Source organism: Orcinus orca, chromosome 14 (assembly GCF_937001465.1).
Source record: "Orcinus orca chromosome 14, mOrcOrc1.1, whole genome shotgun sequence".
Classification (NCBI taxonomy): domain Eukaryota; kingdom Metazoa; phylum Chordata; class Mammalia; order Artiodactyla; family Delphinidae; genus Orcinus; species Orcinus orca.
Window position 1 is genome coordinate 76,889,100 of NC_064572.1, and position 13,451 is coordinate 76,902,550.

General features: G+C 37.3%; 1 protein-coding gene across 5 annotated transcripts in view; it reads right to left on the bottom strand.

Annotated features, from left to right (window-relative positions):
* SHTN1 (shootin 1) overlaps positions 1-13,451 on the bottom strand; it is a 103,817-nt gene that overhangs the window by 34,158 nt on the left and 56,208 nt on the right. For all 5 annotated transcript variants that reach the window (XM_033420958.2, XM_004265795.2, XM_004265792.4 and 2 more), the window contains exons 9-12: positions 13,275-13,421; positions 10,765-10,918; positions 8,868-8,967; positions 4,321-4,403 (exon numbers count right to left, since the gene is read on the bottom strand). In XM_033420958.2, coding sequence (XP_033276849.1) covers positions 4,321-4,403; positions 8,868-8,967; positions 10,765-10,918; positions 13,275-13,421 — 484 coding nt within the window. The remainder of the gene's footprint in view (positions 1-4,320; positions 4,404-8,867; positions 8,968-10,764; positions 10,919-13,274; positions 13,422-13,451) is intronic.

Genomic DNA, 13,451 nt, shown 5'->3' on the forward strand with positions numbered 1-13,451 from the left:
AATGCAATCTATACGAACTTCTGAACTATTAAGCAGTTCTAACAAATCTGCAAGAATCACCTACAGAGAGCTCATGGTATGTTTTGTGATTCTTTTCTGCAATCACGCAGTTGGTAATTGTTTCACAAAAGCATGTAATCAGGGGGACAACAGAAATATGCAGGATACTGGAGATTAAAGAAGAGGGACAAAGGAAGACAAGGGGTCTAATGTTATTGAACTGCCACAGGAAAATAAAATCAAATGTTCTTTGAGTTAGTGCTTCCAGGTCAGTCTTGGATCAGAAAGCTACATGTAATTAATTGAGGCTTAAATTTTAAGACCCACTTGAAAAATAAGTTAGTTCCTCAAAAAAAAAAAAAAGACCCACAGACAAAACCATCACCTTATTGCTCAATAAAACCTTTTGGTATTACCTAGAGGAAACTAAAATGAATTTTTAAATGTCACAGGTTTACTTTTCTCTTTCAATAACATTTTTTAAAAGGCATTAAAGAAAATCTTATGGCACTGTGATGCACGAAATTTCTAAAGAACATATCATAGTTGAATAAGTTTGGATTTGACCTACAGTCATAAAGTTAAGAAAATTTCCTTAACTACAATGATCACAAGAGCCTGCTGAATGAGGACTTCTGCCCTTCAGGGTGACTGGTACCATGCCTTTTTTTTTTTTCTTTTAGGTAACATTCTGAATATTTTCTATGTCATGGGCACTACTCTAAATGCTTTACATGTTGTGAGACTCATAATTCTCAAAACAACTCTATGAAATAGGAACTATTATTCCCATTCTACAGATTAGCAAACTGAGGTAAGAAAATATCAACAAATTAATGACCTAAATATATGATAAACAGCAGGCATACCTCTCAAATCTCAGAACTTGTCCAATAAATGCATTCTTATCAAAATTAGAGTTATTAACTGCAAAGTATGTAATGATTTCTTGTGTTTAGATCTTAAAACTACTTCTAAAATATTTCACAGACCTTCCCTACAATCAAGCTTTTTAAGAGTCATAACCCAACAATAAAAGTTTCTCCATTCATAAGCTCTGAAAAACATACCAACTGTATAGCAAAAGCCATCATACGATGCTAATATAAGAAAACACTGTGATAGCAAGACTGGTTCCCATGTTATAAATGCAAACTCCAAAGTGTCTCAGATGACCCCAATATTGATGCTCTACATTCATTCATCATGTCTTTAATCGCTGTTGATCCACTCAACAACTATTTTTTAGTGTGAATGATTAACAAAACACTATAAACTACCTTGCCAGACAGAGCAAAGTACGGCTATGGTACCTATCATTTAAGGCGGTATGATTTTAGGGCGGCCCCAGTTTAAAAATCTCCTGATCAACTTCTGTGTCTGTAACTACTTAGATTCCCAAAGTAACAATTCAATAGCTCAAGGATGAGGGGGAAAATGCTGCCACATTTCATGAATTGTAAATGAAATATCATTTTCATAAGGAAAACTGCATAGTTTCTAATACTGGGAGTTAATAAGTTCTAGAACACATCTTTTTAAATTTAAGGGTGCTGTTGAGGTTGATAAGCTAATAATGTAATTTACTGAGAAGGGGAATTTATTTTATTCTGACTGCCTTCTTGACCCTCTAAGACTTAACCAGTTTTCCCAAAACAAGACCGAAACAAACAAAATTTTAATCTTAATTACAGTGTCAGGGGAGGCTTAACAGCCAGTAACCCAAGAGCAGGGCTGCCCTGCAAATCACCAAAGGCAGGACTTCGAAATCCTGCAATGCCTTGGCAAAGCAGAATTTGCCTTTTAGCTGCATTACAAGGGGCTGTAGGAGGCAGGGGCAGAAAGTCAGTTCATACAGATGATAAAATCAAACAGCTTTCGTTTGTAATGGTGCTGCAAGGTTCTTGCTAAGAAGAAAAGACCAAGTCTAAACTTTGATTCATTCAATATGCATGAAAGCTGTGGGAGGCTGCAGAGAGAAGTAAACCCTCACAGAGCCTGCAATCTGTTCGGAGGAGAGATATGGAAATAACCCCAACACCAGAGCAGAGGCTGGGGGGTGTGACATTAAATCCTCACAGTAACAAAATTTGAAGTAAACTGCTATAGCAACACACAGTAATGAGCCATTCATTCTGGATTATTAATACTCATAAATAAAGGAAGAGGAGGAAGAGACTGGGAACACACCAGACAATATGCTGAAACCTGAATGGGAGACATGGAATCAGAACAGTACCTTGCTAGAGGACGGGCAGGAGGGCAATTCTGGAATGAGGAAAGACAGGAACAAATGCACAGAAGGCTTAGACGTAAGGGGCCAGCCATAAGGTGAAACAGATGTAATGAGAAATGAGGCTAGAGTAAAGGCAGAGAACCACCTCTAAGCAGACAGGGTTTGAGATTCTATTCTGAGGCAGGGAGAAGCACAGAAATGGGATAAGATGTAGGACAACATAATGAGACCTGGCGTCTGAGAACACGGCACTGCAGAGGTATGAAAATGGCTGGGGCGGGGCAAGGAGACCCGGAGGCAGGAAAAGGGGGCCAAGAAGTTTGCACCCATTTGGGCTTGAACCAGGCTAACCTACCATGCTCCATAAGTAAAACAGGTTGAACAAACACTGCTGAGTTTAATTTGGGTTCTATGGTCCTCAGGCATAAAGGCCCAAGATCTGGGGCCAGCATTTCAAGCTTCTGCTCTCAGTGTGGGTCCACATCAAACTGCCCACAGCTCTGTGCACTGACTCTGCACCTACCCACCTGGGGCCTCTGCTCAGCAGCAAACCTCTTCTCTCTCCATCCCCATCTCTTCCTATTATCCTCAGCTTCTCCCTCTCCAAAGAATCACAGGGTCCTGTGAATTTTACCTCCCTAAACAGCTCCTGAATTTATCCATTTCTTTCTCTCTCTACTACTACCACCCGCATCTCAGCCCCATCAACATTCACCTGAATGAGTGCAACAGTCTTCCCTCATCCACTCTCATTCCTGTACAGTCTGTTCTCTGTTCTCTCACTGCAGCCAGTGTAATTTTTTACAAAGGACAAATCTCATCATGTTACACTCCTACTTAAACTTCTACTGCCCTTAGGATAAATATCAAAATCTTGACCACCGCCTCTAGAATCTGGCTCCTGTCTACCTAGTAGACTTCCTCTCTTGCACCCCATGTTCTAGTAATATCAACTTTCTTTCAGTTTCCTAATATGCCAAGCTCCTTCCCCACTCTGCACCTTTGAATTGTTGCCCTTCTATGTGATCTATTTTACCATATATACCCTGACCTTCGAAATCCACAACTACTCAGCTTAAATATCACTTGCTGACATCAGTAGTCCACCTCCATAATCTCTTAGATCAGTACTGATAACCACTCCTCCACAGTACTGATCAAAAAAATGTATTTAAATAATTATATATTGCACTGGTAATTACGTGTTTACTTCCTATCTGCCCCACTCAAATGTGACTTTATGTCTTGTATCTCCAGTACAAAGCACTGGAGAGAACACAGAAAGTGCTTGACAAAGTCTCAGTTCATTGCTATCAACTCTAAAAAGCCTTTCCCCAGGACTTCCCTGGTGGCGCGGTGGTTAAGAGCCCACCTGCCAGTGCAGGGTTCACGGATTCGATCCCTCATCCGGGAAGATCCCATATGCCGAGGAGCAACTAAGCCCATGCGCCACAACTGCTGAGCCTGTGCTCTAGAGCCCAGGAGCCGCAGTTACTGAGCCCACGTGCTGCAACTACTGAGCCCACGTGCCACAACTACTGAAGCCCGAGCACCTAGAGCCCGTGCTTCGCAACAGAAGAAGTCATTGCAATGAGAAGCTTGTGTACCACAACGAAGAGTAGCCCCTGCTCACCTCAACTAGAGAAAGCCTGCGCACAGCAACGAAGACCCAACACAGCCAAAAATTCATTAATTAACTAATTTAAAAAAATAAACATAAGGAGTGGTGATTGTATAGCACAGAAAATACAGCCTATATATATATATATTTTTAAGACCTTTCCCCAAATCCTCATTTGGAATTACTTCCTCTCTTTCTTTTACACCCCAAAGTACCTCACCCCTTAATGAAAACACATTTCCCAGCATCCCTTGCATTACAGTGATATGTGTGAATGTTTACCCGCTCTAGACAGTAAGCTACGTGAAGACAATGACTGTTCTTTGGTTCATTCTTCTAGCTGTTAAGTTCACATTTCTCCCCAACAATCTGTTCATAGTCAAAGAGCTAACAAGTATGTCTACTGTTGAAAAACTGTACACCACCAACAAAAAGTTAACCAAAGGGGTGGGGTGAGAATTACCTGTTTCTGGTTGAGCTGCCTTTTCTTTCTTAGCACCACTGCCACTGGGGTGGGATCGCTTCCGGATCATGGACATGAGGGATCTTTAGGAGAAAGAAAAAGATCAACAGGATTGGTGGATGCCTTATGATCCAAGAAATAAAATGTATAGATTCTAAGTAATCAGTTAAAATCCAACTCTTCTCTAAGTGCATGAATATATAACTGGAATTTAAGTAGCCTACTTTCCACTTTAATAAACTGTTAAATTTTTAAGAAAGAGAAAGATGTCTCACCCCTTTACTGTGTAAAAACCAAACTAGTTACTGGGAGAAGGGGGCTGCTAACACTATTACTAATTTTATGCAGAGACATCTGCAAAGTAAAATAGATAGAGAAAACCTTTCAATATCCATATTTAAAATTCAGAAACAGCTATCTATGTAATACATTTGAGGGAGAGGGAAGGACAAAAGAATTAGGGGATGTTTTGGTAAATATCTATTTGCGAAATATGGGCATAAAAACATCTGAATCTGCACAACATAGACCAGATACTTCAGGGATAACATATATTCAGACCACTGTCTCTCTGGTCCATGTTTCTAAAATCTGTGTAAAATCCAAATCATGATAAATTTGACATGAAAATTTAAAACCTCATATATTAAAAGACATCATAAAGAATAAAAAGAAACTCTACAAATCAATGAGAAAAAGCACACGCCCAACAGAAAAAAAGGACAAAACCAAGAAACCCCATAAAAAAGGATGTCCAAATTTCCAGCACACAAACGAACAGGTTCTTGACTTCTTTAGTTATTAGGAAATCACAAATAAAAGCCACATTGAGGTTTTACTACACACTCATCAAATAGGCAAGAAATTTTAAGTCTGATAATATCAAGTGTTGGTAGGTTTGTGGAGTAACAGGAATTCTCAAACTGAAGATGTATAAATTGATAGCACCACTTTAGAAAACTGTTCAGCATGAAAATAGACATATCCTATGAGCCAGTGATTCAACTTCCATATATATTACAGAAATACAAGCACTTGTGTACCAGGAAGCATGTACAGGAATGTTCATGTAGAATTTCCATAACTTCCCTGAACTGGGAATGACTCAAATGTCTATCAGTATTACAATGGATAAACACATTTTGGGACATTCATAAAGTGGGTTACGTATCAATGAATATGAATGAACTTTGGCTACATAAAATAATATGGATGAATCTTACAAAATAATATAAAGTGAAAAGAAAAAGACACAAAGGAATACACTACAATTCCAATTATATAAAGTCATAAACAGACCGTATATGTATTTACAGTAGTTTAGGGATATGTATATAGGCAAAAAAACCCTTTTCTTTAAGAAAAGGATAAAAGGATAGGACTTGAGGGTACTAGCATTGTTCTATTTCTTGATTTTGATGGTGATTACGTGGATACTCATTTTATATTATTTTAAACTGTACATAAGTTTGTGTACACTTCTACATATATATTATCACCCCCACCAAAAAAAAAAAAATGAATCAAGAACTCTGAAATTCTTTCAACTACATTATGAATGTCCTCAGTGTGGTAAACTGGATTTGACAAAATACAGTCCTGAGGAAGACAAACTGGGAAGAGAGGCATAATGCTGCCTGCAGAAAAAGGGGCAACTGGATACACAGTACTATTTGCTCTGAGGACAGAACAACGTGATGTTCCTTAACCACTATCATTTTTAGGTTTTTTTTTTCACTTCTTACTTCTGTCTTTGGTTATATTATTAATCCCCTCCCTAACTGCCTTTTCTTAAAATTCTCACACATACTGAACAATCTCCCACAAAGCATAGCATAAAGAAAGTGCTACATCCTACTCTACCCTGTGAAGTTTCCAGGACTTACCAACTGGGAAACAATCGGTCACTGAGCTTTTAACTTCATCTAGTTTGTCTTCTTTGGGCTCATAGTGGCCCAAAATGTAATTAAATTATTTTCACAAAACTTCTAATTTACACAGAACTTTAAAACAAGTACATTTTAATCCATAAGGTGAGGGAATTAAATGATGCAAACTTTATTTTTTCCATTCTGTCAACTGAAGACACAATATTCAATGTCTACTTGTTAACATTCCATAGAAGGGTGGGGTTTGGGGAGGGCTCTCACTAATCAGAGGCCTCTCCTCATTCTGTAATGATCCCATCTCTGGTTCTGAGGGGAAGTTTTGAGAATGTGTATTATTGTACACAAAGATTACAAAGCAAGAAGTTATTTGTACTGCTCAGAACAGTTGTATGTATTTACATAAATGAACTAAGAATATATGTCCAACACTGCAAACCACCTAAGTAGATAAGAGAAAGTGCTAGCTTTAAATGTTCTGAAGTATAAGTTGAAGACTGATACCGTGTCCACAGGAAAATCATCTGTAATATTAAAAAGAACTGTCAAGATGTTGCTTAGACTAAAGAGAAAATATCAATAGATAGTGTGAGTTTCACAGGACAGATGAGAAGACCAGGACAAGACATCTGGGACCAATCATCCAAACCTCTGGCTAAAACTGCCCCAGGTGGAAAATATTCACCTTGAAATTCTTCAAGTGTTCTTCACACCCACTGTGAGGGTTAATTTATGAGTCAGCTTGACTGGGTCATGGGGTACTCAGATAAATGGTCCAACATTATTCTAGGTATTTCTTTGAGGGTTCTGGATGAGATTAACATTTAAACTGGTAGCCTGAGTGACTGTCCTCCCTAATGTGGGATGGGCCTCCCTCAATCAGTTGAAGGCCTGAATACAACAAAAGGTGACCCTCCCCCAAGTAAAAGAAAATTCCTCCTGCCTGACTGCCTTGAAACTAGGACATCTGCTCTGTCCTGCTTTTGACTCAAACTGAAACACTGCCTCTTCCTGGCCTGTTGACCTTCAGACTGAAACAATGCCACAGGCTCTCCTTGGTCTCCAGCTTGCTGACTCACCCTGAAGATCCTGGGACTTGTCAGCCTCCATAGTCGTGTGAACCAATTCTTGAGAATACATTCTCTTTTTATGTATATGATGTGTATGTACACATGTACACATGTACACGCGTGCGCGCGCGCACACACGCGCGCGCGCACACACACACACACACACACACACACATCCTATTGGTTCTGTTTCTCTGGAGAACCCTGACTAACACACTAATATACCCTACCCTTTCCCCATGAGCCACACCTGGCCAGGACCTGTCCTTTCACTCCATTACTACAAAATGACCAAGATATGCCTTTTTCCTCTCTTAACTCTCTCCCATCTGTCCTCTAAGTCAAATGAGCAGGAAGAGGAGGGGAAAGCAATAAAGCCACTTAAAGAAGCCACAGGCTTTAGTCTTTTTCTTCCACTTCCACTTCTATCCATGATCTACTTCAGGGTTAAACAAACAGCTCAGGAACAAAGTTGGAAAACCTTGATTAGTGGATTCAAAGTCCATTGAAACTCAATACAAATGCAAACATACTTTTTTGACAAGAAAGTACTCCTTATCAAAAAATAAAAATCTCTTTCTACTGAGAAATTATATTTTATACTACTTAAATTCATCTTAAAATAAAAATCATTCATGTTATTCAATGAAAATTTTCTTTAATGGGCCTTGTAAGAGTTCATGCTTTAGATATACATAGTCTGAGTCCTACTTTCATTTCTCAGTGTGACTGTAGGATGCTTTTTGAGAAAATATTCTATTTGTTATACTTTACTTTTAATTCTAAGGGCTCTCAAGGTTTCAGAGACTAAAAATTAAAGGCCAACAGCAAGATTATAATCATTTTTTAATAGTTATCCCTCCTCACAGACAGAAGTGACCTTTCTTATCAAGCTCAAAATTCTAGACCTTAGAAAAAAATCAAAGTGATGAATTTCCTATTATAAATGTCAAATTCAGAATACCTCTTACAGATTTAGCTACTCAGGACAGAAAGAATTTAAAATACCTGAAATTCTTTCAATTGACTCTTGGATCGATCACGTGTAAAAATTATTTTGCCTTAACTACTTCAGTGGCTTAAAGTAGATCTGTTAGGTTTCTGTTAGTTCAGTACTTTTATTTTTTAAATAACTGAACAAAGCATAGCTTTTCAAATTCAAGTTAGTGAGAGAAAAACATGAAAACGTTCTGGAGAAGGTCAAAATTCCTTGATCTTCCAGTTAAAGGAAATCCTAATGATATGGACTGAAGTTTTAAAACTGAAGTATCAAAAAAATTTTTTTAGATGTCTAAATGTCCTTGGTTTTAGATGTCCTTGGTTTGGAACATCCACATGAAATCTAAACACCTACAACAGAAGAACACTGTAGGCCACAAGATGTCTTATGTTACAAGAAAGGAATGATATACTGGCCTTCAGAAAATTCTCTGAAACACCTGCTGATATCTTTCATACTTTTTACCACCACGCCCCTCAAAATGATGCATTTAAGCCCGTATTGCTTAAAAAGGGTACCAATAGCATAAACTTCAGTTTCTCTGACAAGGACTAACATTTGATGCAAAGCAGTCTTCCTGGACGTGCTTACCGGATAGGATTTGGAGGGGGAGGAGGAAGCGGTGGTGGAGGAGGAGGTGGGGGAGGTACCGAATTCTCAGACTGGTTCACCCGTTTCTGGAGTTCATCGACTGCACAGAGAGCAAGCATTCAGAAAAGAGCTGAAATAAGCAACTTAACACCTTATATACATGTAAAGGAAAAAACAACCACTCTCAAAATCAAGTTCTTTTATTAAAGCAAAGTTAGAAATTTCAGTATGAAACTGCAGAACCCTTTAAACTTTTTATCATCAGTAAGAGAGGCCTTATATATGTTACAAAAAATTTACCATCTTTTTGCTATATATACAAACTATGGAAAAGAAAAAATAAATCAAGACAATGGCTGGATGGGTGGGAAGTAAGGATTGAGAGTAGGCTGAAGAAATATTTGTTAACAATAGAATTTACTACTCAAACACTAAGAAATTGTTAATACTTGACTTTTAAAGTATACAGACCAAGAATTAATTTTAAAGATGACATTTAGTAATGAATTTTAATAGCATACTTTCCTCCTCCACTTAATCTCCTTCAAAAACTGCAAATCCTAGAGTTCTTGATTTTAACCAGACTCAGACTCTCAAGTGTTTAACTCAGAAACTTTTTGCTCTTTGGAAGAGCATTCTGGAAATATAATTTATTCATTCAAGCCATTAATGAAACAAGTTCTTACTAAGCTCCAACAATGTGAAAGAGCCTATGCTCAGTGCTGCTCATGACACAGTTCCTGACTTCAAGAAACTCAATTTGAATTTATATCACAGATGTGAATGCCTCTAATCGGGCTCTAATGGGCTACAGGTACTGCACTCAGGAATAGCTCTCCCTCTGCGCAGTCACTCTACTTTCCATGACTGACTACCCTAATGATTTGTGCATTTGTTTTTACCGTCAACACTTAAATAAGCAGTGCGGGCCAGGCTCCCTGACACCAAGAATCCTCTAGTTATTTCATATGCATGTGTCTGTTTCTCTAAAGGGAGTTTGAGATCCTCATGGACAAAAGGCATGGTTTCTTTTCTTCTACATTTTTTATAGCACCCTAGGATACTGGGTATGGCTGGGTACACACACAGCAGACAATAACTAAAAAGAATGGACTACTTCTTAATTTTAGATCAATTTCAAAAAATAAATTGTAATTCACTTTCATTGTGGATTAGAAAGCATTGAATATTTTTTAAAGGAAAAAGCCTACTTGATTTTTCTGTACAGATTTCAAAATTCTAGTATAAAATTAACCAAAAATATCTGAAGTGAATATTGAAGCTGTTATAAAGGGAACAACCTGCCCCCTTAAATTACCTACTTTCCAACAGAAACTTATTACTTATCCCTGTGTAGTAATCCAACTCACACATTCTTGTTAAGCCTTCTAGAACTGAATGAATAAATCGTTTAAGTAACTCCTGGTGTTTTAAAAGTTTTTCCATTTAATATATATATTGTTGCCCATTTTATCGTTAGGTGTGATACTGAAAGTATTATTTCATGTGCATAATTAGACATTGAAAATGTAGGTAGTATAAACCTAAAAAGTTTAATTCTTTTTAAAAATGCACCCTAAAATGAATAAAATAAGTATTTAACGAACACTCATCTCTGAAGCCCTGAGAAATGCTGAAGTTTTGGTCTCCCCACATTAATGATATCTCCGTCTCTTAATTCTGTATGTGATGCTCATAAAGGCTGTGAGTCCAAAACAGAAGTCTAAATATTTGTGAATCACATGATTACAGCGACCGTTCTAATGAATTACAATAGTCAGAAATGAAGAAATTTAAAACAAATCTTGGTATTTTTCTATAGCATTTAGTAAATGTACTGGTCATGAGAGATTCACATAGTAATAATAAGACATAATAGGCTACTCAGTGCTTTTACCAGAATGCTTTAAATTTCTAGCTTTCTCCTCAGAATTCTGATATTTCAATTCCAATTCTTTTTTATCTTCTTCTAGAAGCTCCAGTTGCTGTTTGAGGTTGTGCATCTCTTTGCGGAGAGTTTCATTTTGTAGCTGCTCTTCTAATTTTTTGACCTATAAGTTATAAACAGACTTTTATGTGGTGACAGTTTTTCCTCTGTCAAGGAAAATAAGGGGAAAAATAAATGTTTCCCTTTTACTTTGCACTTCATAGCGAAGAGATTACAATTCATCTTAAAAACCACACAAATCCTAGGATACAGATAATACTTAAGATCACTATCAGCAATGTAATTCAATATAAATTTATTGAAGACTTATGTCCCAGATAATTTAATTTTTAAAGGTGACTAGAAAAAGTAAAATATTCATTTAATTTAAGTAACAAATTCATTTAAAACAGATTAACGCCTTTGTGCCCATTTTCAAAAGAAAAACTCAGGTAATATTAAAAATTTGGTGGGACAACTTGGTAACAAATATAAAAAACCTTAAAAAAATATAAGGAAGAAAAGACCCTTGATTCAGTAATACTACTTTTAGAATTTGTGAAATAGTAAGACAAGTGTTCAAATACATTAACTAGAATGTTCTTTATAACAGGGAAAACTTGGAAATAACCTAAATGTCCACCAATATTACTGATTTAATAAATTATAGTTATGTTCGTTAAATGAAATACTATGCAACCATTTAAAAATCACATAACCTCACTATACACTGACATGGAAATATATATCACCAAATGAAAAAAATCAGGTTATAGAACCATATGCTTGGCATGATTCCGTTTAACCTATATTCATAAAACTACACATTTACATAAACTTTGGATATGCACCAAAATATGGGATTTTTAACTAATCTTAATTTTCTGCTTTAGCTTTTTCTGTATTTTAAAATTTTGTTTTATTTTAATCATAAAAACAACACAGCTGTGTTTTAAAGATTGCTGAATCTGCAAGGGAACTTATAGACAGGTAAGAAATATTTTCAACCACATACCTGAAAGATTATCCAGAATAATTGTATAGTATAGTATAATACGTTTAGAAGTACTGACTGCTGTAAGTTCATTTGTAACTTTCACCTAACCTTCAGTACCTTTCCCACTACCCCAACAAGGAACATACACAACAATTTAGTCCCATCCTCAATACAATTTGCTGGGTTCTTGCACGCATTATTTACTAAATGAGTTAACTACAGTAGTAGAACTTTTCAGAACCAAAATTTCTAACATAAGCTAAATAAAAATAAACCTTCTTTCATTCCCTTCATTTGAAAAGGTAATTCCTGGGCTTCCCTGGTGGCGCAGTGGTTGACAGTCCGCCTGCCGATGCAGGGGACGTGGGTTCGTGCCCCGGTCCGGGAAGATCCCACATGCCGCAGAGGGGCTGGGCCTGTGAGCCATGGCTGCTGAGCCTGCGCGTCCGGAGCCTGTGCTCCACAACGGGAGAGGCCACAACAGTGAGAGGCCCGCGTACCGCAAAAAAAAAAAAAAAAGGTAATTCCTGCATATGGGGACAAAAAAAATTATTTCCCTTCCATCCTACTCCCCAGGCCTCTTTCCCAGGGGCAAGCACAGTTACCACGTATTCATCTAGAGGTTCTCTACATATACGCCAACATTTCTTATGGAAGAAAAAAAAATTAACTCTACCTCACAACCAACTTGGTTAAAAACTCCAGGAACTTCCAAGGATTAAATGTCAATATTGTTGCTGAAAGAGACTTCGACAGGTGGTAACAAATGGCAGCTAACAGCCTTTCCTTCACAAACTAGGTACACTGTAAGTAGTATAAACACTGATGTAATTTTTCTCAAGTGGTTTCTTTAATTTGAAAGGCTTTGTTCCACCTCTTCGCCTCTCCTCCTCTCTGCCTCTCTTTCTCACCCACCACGGTGACTATCCTTTCTGCCTAGCACATACAGGTAGGCTGTGTCAGCTGGAATAGCTCTACTCATACAAATTGAAATAACCACTTAAGTCTTTAAACACAGATCTGTGCAAGTTTACAAAATCACAAATTTTCCCTAAGCAAATAATTACTACTAACATGGACTTTTCCTCCCTCTTTGAATAAAACCTATGCCCTCCAACAAGCTCTTTGAGACCACTACACAATACACTCTCCTAGTATATGCAGTCTCCCAAAACACAATCAACTCAACTTGGAAATGCACATTTCCAAACTGCATTATCCAAGCTCTTTTTGAGTTGTATCTCTTTCTCTCGCTTCTTCTGACCCTTTGGACAGTTTAAAGATCATTATAAAGCCTACAGCAGTGCATAAATTTTAGTTGGATACTATAAACTAAATTCATTTGGTAGTTATTTTTTCTAAAAGGTGAAAAGACTGGAAAGACTTAGTCACTTAGGCAAAACATGGAACTATGAGCTACTGGACTGACTCTTCTCAATTTAAGTATGTGTGTATATTAAAACTCCAGGAGAAAATCTGGTACCTTTTGTTGATGCTCAATTCTCTCTTCTTCAAGGAGCTGTATAAGTTTTGCATTTTCATCTAAAGCTTTCAAAAGCTGCTGGTCAGGAGCAGAGTTCTGTAGCAGAAGGTGGCTTTGTCTCTTTAGCTTGTTTTGTTCAATAAACATCTGCAAAAGTTAATTATAAAAATGTATATA